Source organism: Salmo trutta, chromosome 14, assembly GCF_901001165.1.
Source record: "Salmo trutta chromosome 14, fSalTru1.1, whole genome shotgun sequence".
Lineage (NCBI taxonomy): Eukaryota > Metazoa > Chordata > Actinopteri > Salmoniformes > Salmonidae > Salmo > Salmo trutta.
The window spans coordinates 63177407-63197182 of NC_042970.1; the positions used below are offsets into that span (position 1 = coordinate 63177407).

The 19776-nt window shown below is 43.3% G+C and overlaps 1 protein-coding gene across 2 annotated transcripts in view; it reads right to left on the minus strand.

The window, feature by feature from the left end:
• Nucleotides 1–13821, minus strand: part of LOC115208592 (cytoplasmic phosphatidylinositol transfer protein 1) — a 96781-nt gene extending 82960 nt beyond the window's left edge. Inside the window, exon 1 of one of the 2 annotated variants that reach the window (XM_029776771.1) lies at nt 12875–13821. In XM_029776771.1, the coding sequence (XP_029632631.1) occupies nt 12875–12922 (48 nt within the window). In that variant the 5' untranslated portion in view covers nt 12923–13821. The remainder of the gene's footprint in view (nt 1–12874) is intronic. The other variant, XM_029776772.1, reaches the window with a different exon arrangement.
• Between the last annotated feature and the right edge of the window lie 5955 nt (nt 13822–19776).

Below are 19776 nucleotides of genomic sequence, written 5' to 3' on the forward strand. Positions count from 1 at the left end.
GACCACAGCTACTGTAGGATGAATGGACAGAGTAGGGAAACCACAAGAATGTGCATCTGTGAGAATTAAATCAAATCGGATTTGTCACATGCGCCGAATACAACCTTACAGTGAAAAGCTTACTTACAATCCCTTAACCAACAAGGCAGTTTTAAGAAAAATAAGTGTTAAGAAAGTATTTACTAAATAAACTGAAGTACAAACATACGTGATAGTGTGTGTGTGTGTGTGTGTGTGTGTGTGTGTGTGTGTGTGTGTGTGTTCGCTCTACAGTTAATTGAAATGGCTTCTGTCCAAGGAAGAGAGAGTGACTGTCAGCAATGCGTGACGATCTCATGTTGCAGTGGGGTTATGGAACAGCCTTCCGTAGGCTACGCTCACACACACACAGACACACACACCATCGAGGAAATGAGAGGAGGCCTCATCCGTGGATAACGGTCTATCAAAAGCCATGATGGTACTTCTGCTGGAGCAGCAAATAGCAACAAATGGCATCTTATCAAATCACAACACTGTCATCTACACTAGATGACAACTGTGTCTTGCACCGATCCACCCATGGAAAAATGTTAGGTTCATTTCCTCATCATCAACACAACATTGAATATCCACAATTAACTATTAAATGGACAATTTCAAACCAGGCGCTGTATGTGTCAAGCTTCTCAGAGTAGGTGTGCTGATCTAGGATCAGGTCCCTCCCTGTCCATTTAATCGTATTCATTATGATCTAAAAGGCTAAACCGATCTCGGATCAGATCTCCCCTGTCCATATAATCTTATTCATTGTGATCTAAAAGGCTAAACTGATCTCGGATCAGATCTCCCCTGTCCATATAATCTTATTCATTGTGATCTAAAAGGCTAAACTGATCTAGGATCAGATCTCCCCTGTCCATATAATCTTATTCATTGTGATCTAAAAGGCTAAACTGATCTCGGATCAGATCTCCCCTGTCCATATAATCTTATTCATTGTGATCTAAAAGGCCAAAATGATCTTAAAATCAGGGCAATTCCATGGTAACAGAGTGATGCTGAAACTCACTTTTTCACTTTAAAATGTATGCCAAGGAAAAACCATTGATTACAAAGTTGAACACTTATATGCAGAAGTCTACTTTTAACAATTGCCACTGAAAATGTCAATAAAACACAAAATCTCCCTCAGTTTTTTGTGTGACCACGTTTTCCAAAAACTGTTAAATATCTACTTTGAATTAAGATTCAAAGATGTCTGCAGAATGGGGTGTCCGCTATGACCTGACAACTTGAGTTGAACTACAGTCAGTGAAGTGGATCAACACCCGGTAACAGAATGACATCATAGATCCTTGATCTGTACTACACAGAAATGCATCATTATGAATGTCCCTCTCTTCATGGTGATGGATCCTAATTATGTACACAAAAGTTAGAAAAATGCAATATCCTCCTTATTCTAATGAGCTCTGACCCAAACAAGACCAAATTTGGTTGGTTCAGACAGGACCAAATCGGTACCAATCATTGACGTCTATGTTTCACAAGTTTGGACTTCACAGCACAGCACAGTAGAGCACAGTGGACTACAGTACCGCACAGCCCAGTACAGGGGGCAGCAGGTAGCCTAGCAATTAGAGGCAAGCCAGCAACCGGATGGTTTGCCAGTTCAAATCCTAGATGCCATTGCCTGTCATTGTGCCCTTGAGAAAGGCACTTATTCTTCCACAACAACACCTCTCCAGACACCCAGTGTGGCAGCCCCACCACACCTCTACCAAACTACTCTACTGTACTCTACTGTGCTTGCTCTACTGTACTCTACTTACTGTACTCGACTGCTTGCTCTACTGTACTCTACAGTGCTTGCTCTACTGTACTCTACTGTGCTTGCTCTACTGTACTCTACTGTACTTGCTCTACTGTACTCTACTTGTGCTTGCTCTACTGTACTCTACTTGCTCTACTGTGCTTGCTCTACTGTACTCTACTGTACTTGCTCTACTGTGCTTGCTCTACTGTACTCTACTTGCTCTACTGTACTGTGCTTGCTCTACTGTACTCTACTGTACTTGCTCTACTGTACTCTACTGTACTTGCTCTACTGTGCTTGCTCTACTGTACTCTACTGTGCTTGCTCTACTCTACTGTACTGTACTTGCTCTACTGTACTTGCTCTACTGTACTTGCTCTACTGTGCTCTACTTGCTCTACTGTACTGTACTTGCTCTACTTTACTGTACTTGCTCTACTGTGCTTGCTCTACTGTACTCTACTTGCTCTACTGTACTCTACTGTGCTTGCTTTACTGTACCCTACTTGCTCTACTGTACTCTACTTGCTCTACTGTACTCGACTGTACTTGCTCTACTGTGCTTGCTCTACTGTAATCTACTTGCTCTACTGTACCCTGCTGTACTTGCTCTACTGTACTTGCTCTACTGTGCTTGCTCTACTGTACTCTACTGTACTCATTCTACTATACTCGCTCTACTGTACTCACTCTACTGTACTGTACTTGCTCTACTGTACTTGCTCTACTGTACTCTACTGTGCTTGCTCTACTGTGCTTGCTCTACTGTGCTTGCTCTACTGTACTCTACTTGCTCTACTGTACTCTACTTGCTCTACTGTACTCTACTGTACTCTACTGTGCTTGCTCTACTGTACTCTACTTGCTCTACTGTACTCTACTTGCTCGACTGTACTTGCTCTACTGTACTCTACTTGCTCTACTGTACTCTACTTGCTCTACTGTACTTGCTCTACTGTACTCTACTTGCTCTACTGTACTTGCTCTACTGTACTCTACTTGCTCTACTGTACTCTACTTGCTCTACTGTACTTACTCTACTGTACTCTACTTGCTCTACTGTGCTTGCTCTACTGTACTTGCTCTACTGTACTCTACTTGCTCTACTGTACTCTACTGTGCTTGCTCTACTGTACTCTACTGTGCTTGCTCTACTGTGCTTGCTCTACTGTGCTTGCTCTACTGTACTCTACTTGCTCTACTGTACTCTACTTGCTCTACTGTACTCTACTGTACTCTACTGTGCTTGCTCTACTGTACTCTACTTGCTCTACTGTGCTTGCTTTACTGTACTCTACTTGCTCTACTCTACTCTACTTGCTCTACTGTACCCTACTGTACTTGCTCTACTGTACCCTACTGTGCTTGCTCTACTGTAATATACTGTGCTTGCTCTACTGTACTCTACTGTAGTTGCTCTACTGTGCTTGCTCAACTGTACTCTACTGTGCTTGCTTTACTGTACTCTACTGTACTCTACTGTTCTTGCTCTACTATACTCGCTCTACTGTGCTCTACTGTGCCCTAATGTTCTTGCTCTACTGTACTCTACTGTGCTTGCTTTACTGTACTCTACTGTTCTTGCTCTACTGTACTCTACCGTTCTTGCTCTACTGTACTCGCTCTACTGTGCTCTACTGTGCCCTAATGTTCTTGCTCTACTGTACTCTACTGTGCTTGCTCTACTGTGCTTGCTATACAGTTCTTGCGCTACTGTACTCTACTATACTCTACTGTGCTTGCTCTACTGTACTCCACTTGCTCTACTGTACTCTGTGCTTGCTCTACTGTGCTTGCTCTACTGTACTCTACTTGCTCTACTGTACTCGACTGTACTTGCTCTACTGTGCTTGCTCTACTGTACTCTACTGTGCTTGTTCTACTGTACTCTACTTGCTCTACTGTACCCTACTGTACTTGCTCTACTGTACTCTACTGTGCTTGCTCTACTGTACTCTACTGTACTCTACTGTACTTCCTCTACTGTGCTTGCTCAACTGTACTCTACTGTGCTTGCTCTACTGTACTCTACTGTACTCTACTGTACTTGCTCTACTGTGCTTGCTCTACTGTTCTTGCGCTACTGTACTCTACTTGCGCTACTGTACTCTACTGTACTTGCTCTACTTGCGCTACTGTACTCTACTATACTCTACTGTGCTTGCTCTACTGTACTCCACTTGCTCTACTGTGCTTGCTCTACTGTGCTCTACTGTACTCTACTTGCTATACTGTACTTGACTGTACTTGCTCTACTGTGCTTGCTCTACTGTACTCTACTGTGCTTGTTCTACTGTACTCTACTTGCTCTACTGTACCCTACTGTACTTGCTCTACTGTACTCTACTGTACTCTACTGTACTTGCTCTACTGTGCTTGCTCAACTGTACTCTACTGTGCTTGCTCTACTGTACTCTACTGTACTTGCTCTACTGTACTCTACTGTGCTTGCTCTACTGTACTCTACTGTGCTTGCTCTACTGTACTCTACTGTACTTGCTCTACTGTGCTTGCTCAACTGTACTCTACTGTACTTGCTCTACTGTGCTTGCTCAACTGTACTCTACTGTACTTGCTCTACTGTGCTTGCTCAACTGTACTCTACTGTGCTTGCTCTACTGTACTCTACTGTACTCTACTGTACTTGCTCTACTGTTCTTGCTCTACTGTACTCTACTGTGCTTGCTCTACTGTGCTTGCTCTACTGTTCTTGCGCTACTGTACTCCACTTGCTCTACTGTACTCTACTTGCTCTACTGTACTCTACTGTGCTTGCTCTACTGTACTCTACTGTACTTGCTCTACTGTGCTTGCTCAACTGTGCCCTACTGTACTTGCTCTACTGTACTCTACTTGCGCTACTGTACTCTACTGTACTTGCTCTACTGTACTCTACTGTACTTGCTCAACTGTGCTTGCTCAACTGTACTCTACTGTGCTTGCTCTACTGTACTCTACTTGCGCTACTGTACTCTACTGTACTTGCGCTACTGTACTCTACTATACTCTACTGTGCTTGCTCTACTGTACTCTCCTTGCTCTACTGTACTCTGTGCTTGCTCTACTGTGCTTGCTCTACTGTGCTTGCTCTACTGTACTCTACTGTGCTTGTTCTACTGTACTCTACTTGCTCTACTGTACCCTACTGTACTTGCTCTACTGTGCTTGCTCTACTGTACTCTACTGTACTCGCTCTACTGTACTTGCTCTACTGTGCTTGCTCAACTGTACTCTACTGTGCTTGCTTTACTGTACTCTACTGTGCTTGCTTTACTGTACTCTACTGTTCTTGCTCTACTGTGCTTGCTCTACTGTACTCTACTTGCTCTACTGTACTCGACTGTACTTGCTCTACTGTGCTTGCTCTACTGTACTCTACTGTGCTTGTTCTACTGTACTCTACTTGCTCTACTGTACTCGACTGTACTTGCTCTACTGTGCTTGCTCTACTGTTCTTGCGCTACTGTACTCTACTTGCGCTACTGTACTTTACTTGCGCTACTGTACTCTACTGTACTTGCTCTACTTGCGCTACTGTGCTCTACTATACTCTACTGTGCTTGCTCTACTGTACTCTCCTTGCTCTACTGTACTCTACTTGCGCTACTGTACTCTACTCTCCTTGCTCTACTGTACTCTCCTTGTTCTACTGTACTCTACTGTAACTGTGGTTTGTGACTACTATGATTTCTCCATTGTGGCTAATTCAATTGCAGTCATTCTATTACAGATTTTCGGTCACTGTTACCGATTTGGAGTGATGCGTTTTAAACACTTAATAATTCATAAACATAATTATATCAGTATATAACACTATAATTAATGGGTAGGTCTACCTTTCCTCGTTACTTCTGTGAACTTTCATCATCCTCCCTCCTCACGAGGGAGAGAAATTAGAAAATATCTTAAAGATATGTGGGTTTTTGGTAACAGAATGACAAGACACTATTTTTTCAATATTTAATATATTTTTTCCAACGTACAGAAAGCAAACTATTTTTGCAAAATTAAATATAAAATGTTGATATTAGTTGGCAGGGTCCTTAATCAACATTATTGAGTTTTGATGTATTTCTATACCGAACAAAAATATTTAAAAAAACACAACATGAGCTGAAATAAATGATCCCAGAAATGTTCCATATGCACAAAAAGCTTATTTCTCTCAGATTTTGTCCACAAATTTGTTTACATCCCTGTTAGTGAGCATTTCTCCTTTGTCAAGATAATTAATCCACCTGACATGTGTGGCATATCAACAAGCTGATGAAACAGCATGATCATTACACAAGTCCACCTTGTCTTTGGGACAATAAAAGGCAGCTCTGAAATATGCTGTTTTGTCACACACCAAAATGCCACAGATGTCTCAAGTTTTTGGGGAGCATGCAATTGGCATGTTGACTGCAGGAATCTCCAACAGAGAATTTAATAAGAATTTGAATATTTGGCAGTATATCCAACCCGCTTCACAACCACGTGTAACCACCCACGCCAGCCCAGGACTTCCACAGCTGGCTTCTTCACCTTCGGGATCGTCTGAGGAGGGGAAGGGGGGGTGCTGAGGATTATTTATGTCTGTAATAAAGCCCTTTTGTGTGGAAAAAAATGATTCTGATTGGCTGGGCCTGGCTCCCCATTGGGTGGACTTGGCTCCCAAGTGGATGGGCCTATGCCCTCCTAGGCCCACCCATGGCTGTGCCCCTGCCCAGTCATGTGAAATCCATAGATTAAGGCCTAATGCGTGTATTTCAATTGACTGATTTCCTTCTATGAACTGTAACTCTGTAAAACCTTTGAAATTGTTGCATGTTGCGTTCATATTTTAGTTCAGCATACCTTATTAAGACTTAATCTAGTATACGTTTTTTAAGACCCATTTTCCATCTGTGTGACCAGAAATCAAAGTCTGCTTGTTCCAAATTTTCAGGAACAAAAAATGGTTGAAAAATATATCAATACCTTTCTTTCCAAATTTGATATGCTCCTATAAACTGGTTGGTGCTCATGGATCCTTGTACATGGAAATGACCATCGGTTTTCCTAATCTGAGACGCTTTATACACACAGCCTCAGGACACACTGCTTTTAAATGCTAGTAAAACTAAATGCATGCTCTTCAACCGATTGCCGCCCGCACCCTCCCGCCCGACTAGCATCACTACTCTGGACGGTTCTGACTTAGAATTTGTGGACAACTATAAATACCTAGGTGTCTGGTTAGATTGTAAACTCTCCTTCCAGACTCGCATTAAGCATCTCCTATCCAAATTGAAATCTAGAATTGGCTTCCTATTTCGCAACAAAGCTTCCTTCACCAATGCTGCCAAACATACCCTTGTAAAACTGACTATCCTACCAATCCTTGACTTCAGCGATGTAATTTACAAAATAGCCTCCAACACTCTACTCAGCTAACTGGATGCAGTCTATCACAGTGCCATCCGTTTTGTCACCAAAGCCCCATATACTACCCACCACTGCGAACTGTATGCTCTCGTTGGCTGGCCCTCGCTACATATTCGTCACCAAACCCACTGGCTCCAGGTCATCTATAAATCTTTTCTAGGTAAAGCCCCGCCTTATCTCAGCTGACTGGTCACCATAGCAACACCCACCCGTAGCACGTGCTCCAGCAGGTATATTTCACTGCAAAGCCAACACTTCCTTTGGCCGCCTTTCCTTCCAGTTCTCTGCTGCCAATGACTGGAACGAATTGCAAAAATCACTGAAGCTGGAGTCTTATATCTCCCTCTCTAACTTTTAGCATCAACTGTCAGAGCAGCTTACCGATCACAGTAACTAGCACACCCAACTACCTCATCCCCATATTATTTATCCTCTTGCTCTTTTGCACCCCAGTATCTCTACTTGCACATCATCATCTGCACGTCTATCACTCCAGTGTTAATGCTAAATTGTAATTATTTCACTTCTATGGCCTATTTATTTCCTACCTCCTTACTCTTCTACGTTTGTACATTTGCACACACTGTACATAGATTTTTCTATTGTGTTATTGACTCGACGTTTGTTTATGTGTAACACTATGTTGTTTTTGTCGCACTGCTTTCCTTTATCTTGGCCAGGTCGCAGTTGTAAATGAGAACTTGTTCTAAACTGGCCTACCTGGTTAAATAAAGGTGAAATAAAAAAAGAAAACACTCCCAAAAAGCAGCGAGAAAGACAGACAACCTATTTTGAGTAGTGAGGGGGGGTAATTTGGTTCTTACACTTCTGAACACGCTTGACAACACCTTGTGATGTTCACAATATCGCTATTCTCATCTCACCCTGACAGTAAACACCCACGGGAATAATATTTTTCAAGTTTGTGCCGTAAACTGACGACAGCCATGAAAGAGACTGACTTCCATTTCAACCCGATCCTCTCTCTCTGCCTCTCGCTGTCGCTCTCTGTCTCTCTCTGTCTACCATTGTCTCCTTATATCTGTCTCGCTCTCTCCTCATGTCTGTTTCTATTATTGTTTTCCTCTCTGGAGCGGCAGCATCGCAGCGAGATGTGAAATGAACTCCCGGCGTCATGGAAACAGGCTGGGGGATCTAACAATGGCAAGCCATCGAGTTAAAGAGCCTTTAAAGGAAGTTGAACAAAAGTATTTACAGAAACTTGATGTGGAGGGAGACACATCATGATGAGACAACTTGAGGCCACGGAACTACTTTCCAGACATTAACCCCCCCTCCCCCCCATGGGCCTCATTGGACAAAGTAGTCCCTTGAGGTAACTATATAAAAAATACTGTATGCCTGCAATACACTCCTTTTTAATTTGTTGAGTAACATTGCACCAATGGAACACATAACACTTGCTTCACATTACCGCAACGGTGGTGGCTAGTTATCAGCACAGGGCTGATTGGCAATGCCCAGGGGAGTAGTATTCTACGCCAGGCTGGGACAAGACCGCAATCAGACAAATGCAGCAGCTTGCGTAGAGGGAGGCTCAATCCCAATTCAGACGGCAGATAAAGGAGCGGCTGATTAACTCAACGTAGACAGCAGATGGGGCACAGAGAGCAGCGTTTGACACACCGAATGGGAGCCAGCTGAAATCCCCTTGTTCATTTCAGGGGATGTTAGTTCAAATGAAGCCAGGGTCATGTTCATTAGGGTATACCGTAGCAGGAATGCATTGGTTCTGTTGGCTCTGATGGTTGGACCGTAGCGCTTCCAACAGAAGTTATGAGGTTTGATTCCCACATGGGTCACATATTTACTGAATGTGTGAACTGTAAATCACTTCGCATAAACGACTGCTAATGATGAATCGTCAGAAAACAAGGTAACACGTGGATGATGTTTGATCACACAGCCCTACTCACAACACTGACGGAGTGAGTGATTGTGAACGCGTGCGTGTGTGTGTGTGTGTGCCACTAAAGCAGAAAGACAGATGACCTCTCAAAGGGTCAGCAGAGAATTTCATCAACGTCAATTAGCAAAGGCAATTGTAACAGGCACAGATGCGTTCTATATCACCGTTTCGGGAATATCACATCACCAACTAACATAACATACACAAAAACAAATGAGCTTCTATCATCCACTTCTATAGAGTACATTCCCTGTGATGGCTAGCAGCCATCCATATTCAAATTCCAACACGTATAGTCCACGACCTGAAATAACCTTCTCTGCCAGAGAGTGAGATGGCTCGGTGATAAAGGGGGTAGAAATAGACACTTGTTACACCTTTGGGCTTTACTCACACAGATGGTCCTGAAAACGAGCTTATGTCCCAAAACCAGAAAAGGGAATTGAATTCTATTTTTTTTTTTGCAATGAATACCATCCACAACCTTAGCATTAGTGAGGATTAGAAGCTTTTCCGTCAGACCTGCGCTATAATCCCTTCAGTTATTGCCGAAGCTGGAAAGCAGAGAAATTTCAAGCACGGCGAAACGTATTTTTGTTTTTTTCCCCGAAAGGGATAGAGAAAACTGCATCTCAGCTAATTTAAAACCTTGACAACGGGAAATGAAACACACAAGGTGTGTTTGAATGATTCCCTGCGGGTGCATCACAAATGGCATCCTATTCCCTATACTGTTTGGGATGCACAGCATGTCTTTCTAAAGATGTCCATGATCCTGAATCACTGTTCAGGGTAAAGGAAACAGGTTTCTGGCGTAGGTGGAAGTTGGCCCTAGACACTGCTCTGAGGTCAGTTCATCTTATTTCCTAATGACTCAGGAAATAAGAGACGCCGTTTGGTGAATTTTGCCTAAATGCCGAAGATCATACACCCACAAGTATCACATATCTGCAACATTAGCAAGTGTTGAGTAATGGTGTAAATCAGGTGTGTTGCCCTAGATAAGAATGATGAATCATCACCCTTTTAAGTGCCAACAGATCTGTAGGAACTAGATGGGAGGAGTGACATCTTGAGAGAGAGAGTTCATTAGTCGGTCTGTGTCCTCTGAAATGAATCACTATTCCATCCTCTGACTGGAATAAACAGGCGTGGTGGCTGATAAATTACTATGGGAAATGACAAAGCATGACGTTAACGGCCTAGAATATGAGCCAAGGTCAGTTTTTAATTTCCTCCCTAATTGTTAAGGTTAGGATTTGGGGTGGGTAAGCTGATCCAAGATCTGTGTCTATGGATGACAGGATCTGATTGGTATGGGGGATAAGATAGGAGTTGGGGTTCACGGAACTTATCCAAACATTTTCAACCCACAGTAGTAACACATGAACGTACATGCTTTCGTGAATTGAAACGTGCTGTAAAAACAAGTTGTAAAATTCCACAATAATAACTTGTCAAATTTCCAGTGTTACCATTTGCACTACGCTGAGGTAACATGTCACTAGAGGCCGGAGCCAGGCCAATCACTTCCCAGAAAGAGACAATGCAAAGAGAGGGGTGACCTCGCATGTCCCCATTACCACACACACACACACACACACACACACTTCATTAACCCGGTGGCCCTGGGGTTTTCAGACAAAACAGACTTGGCCGGAGAAGATATCTGGCCTGAGGACACTTCCTCCCCAAGCGAATACAGCCCTCCCCCGGTCAGGAAGCAGCCATTCATGTTATCAGGGACATGGACGACTCCAAACTCAATACGCAGTCACGATAAGCACCATTTATTTGAATGAGAGAAGGAAAGAAAGCAATCTTCTCGACGTCAAGGTGAGAACTGAATGGGTGCCAACTGTCATTGTTGACAACGTTATGTGCCCTTCCAATGACTCCTTCACATGTGTGGACTCTGGGACAAGAAAACTTCAAGAGACAAAAGATAGCTCTCTCTTTATATTATCTCTGCCCTTACATATCATAGTACAGGCTCAATGTTAGTTGAGCTATACACACAAAGTTCAGAAGCAAGTATAAAAAATATGTTACTTCCTTACATCTTACAGTTGTGCTGCTCCGTGTCCTAATGGCCTATTAGGAATAGGTACTCCTTCATACCTTGAGTGCCTTCAGTGACACTATTTTGCACATTAGTCAGCAAGCTATTAGTGTCTGATGTAATAAATAGATCATTGAAGAGAAAACACACAAACCTATCTTTTTAATCTCTTTCCAGACTCACAACAAAAAAAACGATTCAGTCACTGTCTTCACTTTGACCATACTCTAGGTCAAAATGACTGTTGAAATGACGAACTGGGTGCTGATTTGAACCCACGCTGATTTGAACCCGCGCTGGAAGACAAAGTCTTGCTTAATGCCAAACTGAGAAACTGAGCCCTCAGTCAATGAACCTATGAACCTGTCCTTCTGTTATGAAACTGCTGATACCAAATAAAGTGTTTTGGCTGATACTCGTTATTAAATTTTGAGGAAGTTTATCGAAAGGACATGTTTTTTTATGAGTTCCATTGGGTTGTAATTCTGAGGAGACCGGAGGCTTGTATTGTGTTGAATTAAAAAAGGCAATGGAATAGGCTTATAGAAACATTTGAATTTCTGGAATAGCAGTGTTGTAAGAAAACCGATCAACACTCAAACATTTCTAATGGACAATGTGGCAATGATGAAGGCAGGAGGAACGCAGAAATGCAATCAACATCAGTGACAACAACATAAGGTGTTATGACCACAATTTACATTGAAGACCTCACGGGCATGACAGCTTTTAAGGCCTAGAACTATATTATCTCGGCAACGGTGGGAGTGGAGGACAAACTGGCACATTGACTGATCAGAGAAGAATGATTCCCCCCTTGTCACCGAGACCTACAAGCATGCAGATGCAGAGATGACTGGCTGAGAATGAAGTGTAACTAAACAGATTCTTAGGGGAGGTGCTGCTCATTCCTTTGAATAAAGACGAGCATTGTGCACCAAACAGTGCTCGAGGAGGAGCAGAATTATGCTAGACCAGCAACCTAAAACAGCATTAGGCCTACAAAATAGTTCACAAATGATAGCAACCTATTATTAAGAATATTCACAACAGTGGCCTATAAGATTATGGTTATGGTGCAATATTGCAGTGTCATCATTCTTGATTTATTGATTTGAATTCACCATACATTACTTGGCTATACGCTATAAACGGTAGTTACAACAGCCCCATCCAGTGGTACCGTGTCAAAGCTATTGATAAATAACAGTAGCCTCTAGACTCATATACTATTTAATATAAAGTTCGAGTCAACTTTAGATTGCTGAAAACGTAAGTGGGTGTTTATATGTTCATCGCAGATTATAAGTGACGAATTTACTTAAAAGCTATCGTTTTTCTCAGGTGTCGTCTAATAAGAAGATATTGTGTGTGTGTTCATCACACATGGCACCTATGACATAATGACATAGAATTTACTTTCAAATAGACTGACGGTGAAGGCTATAGGTAAGGCAGGCTTACTGTAAGACAAAACATATATTTTTCTAAAATGTTACACCCTTCCTATCTGTCCTTTTCTCGCACGAGAAAGTTAGCTGACAGGCAAGTTGCATGTTGTTTGACAATATCTCATTAAGTCAAAATAAATATGAAACATCATCAAACAATGGCAATGATAGATAACTGCATGCTAACGTTACAATGTTAGACAAAAAAAATTTTATACACTTACCTCCTCAACAGTCAGCGGCATGCATATCCTGTACTCCTTAAGCAACATCTTCTTTGATGAGTCTCTTTTATATATATTTTTTTTTTACAATGTAGCCTGTCTAACAAGTTATGACCGCCAAAGCTTTAGCTAATAAAAACGCAGAATTTGGCAATGCATGTGGATTGCCTTGAAAACAGATGACCACTGTGACTTGTCTTGTCACATCGGAACGAATGGAATCTTAACTATGAATTTCTCACGAGCAGCGTTCAAAAACTAGCCTCTCCTTTTTTTTATTTGGGACAGGACGTGGGTAAAGAAAAGCATAAAACAGGACCTAACTAGGATATGCCCTCACCGAAATACATGAGATTCGATTGAAAATCTGCCAAGCAGATGTTGCTTTCAATAGTGGGCGGTAATAAAACGGTCAAATTGCTTAAACTGCAGCTTTCTCAAACTAAAACAAACAAAAAAACGAGGTTTATCTAATATAAAAAAAGCGAGGGTCAGGTCCGTTCTTGCGACGGCTGCTAGGCGAAAATGTGCTGTTCCTCACGCTTCTGTGTTGGCATACCAGTCTCCTTTAATAAGGCTTAGCTTTATGTTGCGGTGTCCTCTCTTAGGATGTGAAAAAATGTAAGCAAATGCTACGGGCTCTTCCTTTGACTGTAGTTTCTCACTCAATGCAACGACGAGCTACTTTGTCGCTGCCACGGAAACATGCAGCCAACACAAACCACGCGGGAATGAAACAAGGAGCGCGAAAGCAAGCACATCAGAGTTCACTCTCCCTTGCATTGTCTCGGGTTCTGTTCAACCCTGAACTATTCTCTTCCCCAGAAAGTGCTTGCAACCACGTCAAGAGACTGGGCTACACGAGTCGACTATGCAGCCTGAGTCGCATGTGTTATTTTACCTAGGCCTAAATAGCGGTTTTTGATTACTCTTGTGTCCATCATCCATAGACTGCTCTTTGCCCTGTCTTATCCATAACAGTGTCATGGGGCGGCAGCGTAGCCTAGTGGTTAGAGGTTTGGACTAGTAACTGAAAGGTTGCAAGATCGAATCTTTCTCTCGTTCTGCCCCTGAACAAGGCAAGGCATTGAGAATTTGTTCTTAACTGACTTGCCTAGTAAAATAAAAATAGGCCTTATGACAGAGATGTTGGCCTACAAAAAATACCGATCAAAGAAAATGCATTTCTTAAAAACCAGGGAATTAAATAAATAATAACCAATACAAATCATTTACAGGCTATTCTCCAACAATGTATCTTTTATGTTATTTTTTTACCTTTATTTAGTCTCATTTGCAACTGCGACCTGGCTAAAGCATAGCAGTTCGACACATACAACAACACATGGAATAAACAAAACATACAGTCAATAATACAGTAGAAAAAAAATAAAACAAAAAGTCTATATACAGTGAGTGCAGATAGGGGAGTTAAGGCAATAAATAGGCGAAGTAATTACAATATAGCAATTAAACACTGGAATGGTAGATGTGCAGAAGATGAATGTGCAAGTGGAGATACTGGGGTGCAAAGGAACAAGAAAAATAAATAAACACAGTATCGGGATGAGGTAGTTGGATGGGCTATATTACAGATGGGCTATGTACAGGTGCAGTGAGCTGTGAGCTGCTCTGACAGCTGGTTCTGGTGCTTAAAGCTGAGGAGGGAGATATGAGTCTCCAGCTTCAGTGTTTTTGCAGTTCGTTCCAGTCATTGGCAGCAGAGAACTGGAAGGAAAGGCGGCCAAAGGAGGAATTGGCTTTGGGGGTGACCAGTGAGATATACCTGCTGGAGTGCGTGCTACGAGTGGGTGCTGCTATGGTGACCAGTGAGCTAAGATAAGGTGGGGCTTTACCTAGCAGAGACTTGTAGATGACTTGTAGATGACCTGGAGCCAGTAGGTTTGGCGACGAGTATGAAGCGAGGGCCAGCCAACGAGAGCGTACAGGTCGCAGTGGTGGGTAGTATATGGGGCTTTGGTTGACAAAACTGATGGCACTGTGATAGACTGCATCCCATTTGTTGAGTGGAGTTTTGGAGGCTATTTTAAAGATGACATCGCCGAAGTCGAGGATCGGTAGGATGGTCAGTTTTACGAGGGTATGTTTGGCAGCATGAGTGAAGGATGCTTTGTTGCGAAATAGGAAGCCGATTCTAGATTTCATTTTGGATTGGAGATGCTTAATGTGAGTCTGTGTCACGATTCCCACCGACGGTGGCGCCCCCTCCTGCTCGGGTGGCGCTCGGCGGTCGTCGTCACCGGCCTATTAGCTGCCACCGATTCCCTTTTGCTTTTCCCCTTTTTTGATTTTGGACACCTGTGGTCAATTAGCCATTAGAGGGGCTATTTAGTTTAGCTGGCCCGCTCCTTGTTGTGCGGGATTGATTGTTGTATGTCGACTGTCTTGTTCGTGTTGGCTTGGCATTGTCGCTGATTGTATTTATTCCCCTGTGCTTGGGAACTTTGTTTTTTTTCCTTCAAGTGTTATTAAAAACACCACTCCCTGTGTTCGTTGCTTCCTGCGCCTCATTCCTACAAACGCGACTACCAAAGCCCTTACAGTCTGGAAGGAGAGTTTACAGTCTAACCAGACACCTAGGTATTTGTAGTTATCCACATATTCTAAGTCGGAGCCAGCCAGAGTAGTGATGCTGGACAGGCGGGCAGGTGCGGGCAGTGATCGGTTGAAGAGCATGCATTTAGTTTTACTAGCATTTAAGAGCAGTTGGAGGCCATGGAAGGAGAGTTGTATGGCATTGAAGCTCGTCTGGAGGTTAGTTAACACAGTGTCCAAAGAAGGGCCAGATGTATACAGAATGGTGTCGTCTGCGTAGAGGTGGATCAGAGAATCACCAGCAGCAGGAGCGACATCATTGATGTATACAGAGAAGAGAGTCAGCCTGAGAATTGAACCCTGTGGCACCCCCATAGAGACTGCCAGAGGTCCGGACAACAGGCCCTCCGATTTGACACACTGAACTCTATCAGAGAAGTAGTTGGTGAACCAGACAAGGCAATCATTTGAGAAACAAAGGCTGTTAAGTCTGCCAATAAGAATGTGGTGATTGACAGAGTCGAAAGCCTTGGCCAGGTCGATGAATACGGCTGCACAGTAATGTCTCTTATCGATGGTGGTTATGATATCGTTTAGGACCTTGAGCGTGGCTGAGGTGCACCCATGACTAGCTCTGACACCAGATTGCATAGCGGAGAAGGTACGGTGGGATTCGAAATGGTCGGTAATCTGTTTGATAACTTGGCTTTTGAAGACCTTAGAAAGGCAGGGTAGGATAGATATAGGTCTGTAGCAGTTTGGATCTAGAGTGTCTCCCCTTTGAAGAGGGGGATGACCGCGGCAGCGTTCCAATCTTTGGGAATCTCAGACGATACAAAAGAGAGGTTGAACAGGCTAGTGATAGTGACAGAATTACCAATAATAATGTCTATAGTATTCTCTCTGGTGTGCAATTTGGTTTCCGCTCAGGTTATGGATGTGACACAGCAACCTTAAAGGTCATCAATGATGTCACCATTGCACTTGATTCTAAGAAATGTTGTGCTGCTATTTTTATTGACTTGGCCAAATCTTTTGATACGGTAGACCATGAGGGGTCTTTGGCCTGGTTTGCTAACTACCTCTCTCAAAGAGTGCAGTGTAAAAAGTCAGAACATCTGCTGTCTCAGTCACTGCCTGTCACCAAGGGTGTACCCCAAGGCTCGAGTCTAGGCCCCACGCTCTTCTCAATTTACATCAACAACATAGCTCAGGCAGTTGGAAGCTCTCTCATCCATTTATATGCAGATGATAGTCTTATACTCAGCTGGCCCCTCCCCGAATTTTGTATTAAACGCTCTACAACAAAGCTTTCTTTGTGTCCAACAAGCTTTCTCTGTCCTTAACCTAGTTCTGAACACCTCCAAAACAAAGGTAATATGGTTTGGTAAGAAGAATGCCCCTCTCCCCACAGGTGTGATTACTACCTCTGAGGGTTTAGAGCTTGAGGTAGTCACCTCATACAAGTACTCGGGAGTATGGCTAGACAATACACTGTCCTTCTCTCAGCACATATCAAAGCTGCAGGCTAAAGTTAAATCTAGACTTGGTTTCCTCTATCGTAATTGCTCTTCTTTCACCCCAGCTGCCAACTAACCCTGATTCAGATGACCATGGATCTCAGTGGATCTCAGATCATTTCAGTACAAAGAGTGGATTCATTATGATTTGCTTGGTCACACTCACAATTGATTTCTCATTCTCCATATAACTTTAAACCTCATGCTTATAAAAGTGATCAAATGAGTTCTCAGGCAGTCTCTTAGGTAGTTTATTGGAGACACAACTTCATCATAAGATGACAAGGTTGTTATCGATGGAGGCTTGATCGGTACTGTTGATATTTGCCCTACATTCCTTGAATGAGTGCTTTAGGATCCTGTAAATATTTGGATGCCTCTTCAGCCCTGTTTTATTCATTATTATTTTCATTATTTCATACTTGGTCTCCTCTCTGAGCTGATACAGGCCATGTTTAATTTACAAGCTGTTAAGGCTAAGGTTTAGACCGTGTTGGGGTAATCTGATCCTAGGCCAGCGCTTAGTGACAGCCTCTCCCCGGAGCAGGAAAATCACTGACCTACATGAGTTGTATTTATTTCTGAGGGAAATCTTTCAAAGCAATGAACTGTGTGAATGAAACCAAATATTGAACAGTAACGTCCTAGGGACATCTGCAGGTAAACTAGAGTCAATACATGGAGATTAGGCCTACCCCATTCATTCATTGTTTCAGCCTTGTTGTCAGCAGCAACCTGCTGCTAAATTCTTTGTTCACCATTCAAATCCAAGGTCCTAATCCAGGCACTTGTCATCTCCCGTATGGACTACTGCAACTCTCTGTTGGCTGGGCTCCCCGCTTTTGCCATCAAACCCATGCAACTTATCCTGAACGCTGCAGCTCGCCTAGTGTTCAACCTTCCCATGTTCTCCCGTGTCACCCCGCTCCTCCGCACACTCCACTGGCTTCCAGTAGAAGCTTGCATCCACTTCAAGACCCCTTTACTTGCCTACGGAGCAGCAAGGGGAACTGCCCCTCTCTACTTTCAGCCAATGCTCAAACCCTACACCTCAACCCGAGCACTCCATTCTGTCACCTCTGGTCTCTTGGCCCTCCCAATCCTATGGGGGTCAGCTCACGTACAGCCCAGTCAAAGATGTTCTCTTGGCACACCAATGGTGGAATGAGCAAGTTACATAATAAGTTGCATGGACTGCAATAATAGTGCTTAACATGATTTTTCAATGACTACCTCATCTCTGTGCCTCACATATACAATTGTCTGTAAGGTCCATCAGTCGAGCAGTGAATTTCAAACACAGATTCAACCACAAAGACCGGAGAGATTTTCCAATGCCTTGCAAAGAAGGGCACCTATTGGTAGATGTGTTAAAATAAAAAAGCAGACATTGATTAGCCCTTTGAGCATGGTGAAGTTATTAATTACACTTTGGATGGTGTATCAGCCTCATTGCCTGCATCCGTAATGGGTCTGCGGTCAAACGACCTCCACTCATCAGTCAAATGCTCCCTGAAACACTTCAGCGAGCAGGCCTTTCTAATCGACCTGGCCCGGGTATCCTGGAAGGATATTGACCTCATCCCGTCAGTAGAGGATGCCTGGTTATTTTTTTTAAATGCCTTCCTCACCATCTTAAATAAGCATGCCCCATTCAAGAAATGTAGAACCAGGAACAGATATAGCCGTTGGTTCTCTCCAGACCTGACTGCCCTTAACCAACACAAAAACATCCTGTGGCGTTCTGCATTAGCATCGAACAGCCCCCGTGAAATGCAACTTTTTAGGGAAGTTAGAAACCAATATACACAGGCAGTTAGAAAAGCCAAGGCTAGCTTTTTCAAGCAGAAATTTGCTTCCTGCAACACAAACTCGAAAAAGTTCTGGGACATTGTAAAGTCCATGGAGAATAAGAACACCTCCTACCAGCTGCCCACTGCACTGAGGATAGGAAACTCTGTCACCACCGATAAATCCACTATAATTGAGAATTTCAATAAGCATTTTACTACGGCACCATTCTGTATACTTCTGGCCCCTCTTTGGACACTGTGTTAACAACCCTCCAGACGAGCTTCAATGCCACACAACTCTCCTTCCGTGGCCTCCAACTGCTCTTAAATACAAGTAAAACTAAATGCATGCTCTTCAACCGATCGCTGCCTGCTCCTGCCCGCCCGTCCAGCATCACTACTCTGGACGGTTCTGACTTAGAATATGTGGACAACTATAAATACCTAGGTGTCTGGTTAGACTCTAAACTCTCCTTCCAGACTCGCATAAAACATCTCCAATCCAAAGTTAAATCTAGAATCGGCTTCCTATTTCGCAACAAAGCATCCTTCACTCATGCTGCCAAACATACCATCGTAAAACTGACCATCTTACCGATCCTCGACTTTGGCGATGTCATTTTCAAAATAGCCTCCAACACCCTACTCAACAAATTGGATGCAGTCTATCACAGTGCCATCTGTTTTGTCACCAAAGCCCCATATACTACCCACCACTGCGACCTGTATGCTCTCGTTGGCTGGCCCTCGCTTCATACTCGTCGCCAAACCCACTGGCTCCAGGTCATCTACGAGACCCTGCTAGGTAAAGTCCTGCCTTATCTCTGCTCGCTGGTCACCATAGCTGCACCCACCCGTAGCACGCGTTCCAGCAGGTATATCTCACTTGTCACCCCCAAAGCCAATTCCTCCTTTGGCCGCCTCTCTTCCAGTTCTCTGCTGCCAATGACTGGAACGAACTACAAAAATCTCTGAAACTGGAAACACTTATCTCCCTCACTAGCTTTAAGCACCAGCTGTCAGAGCAGCTCAC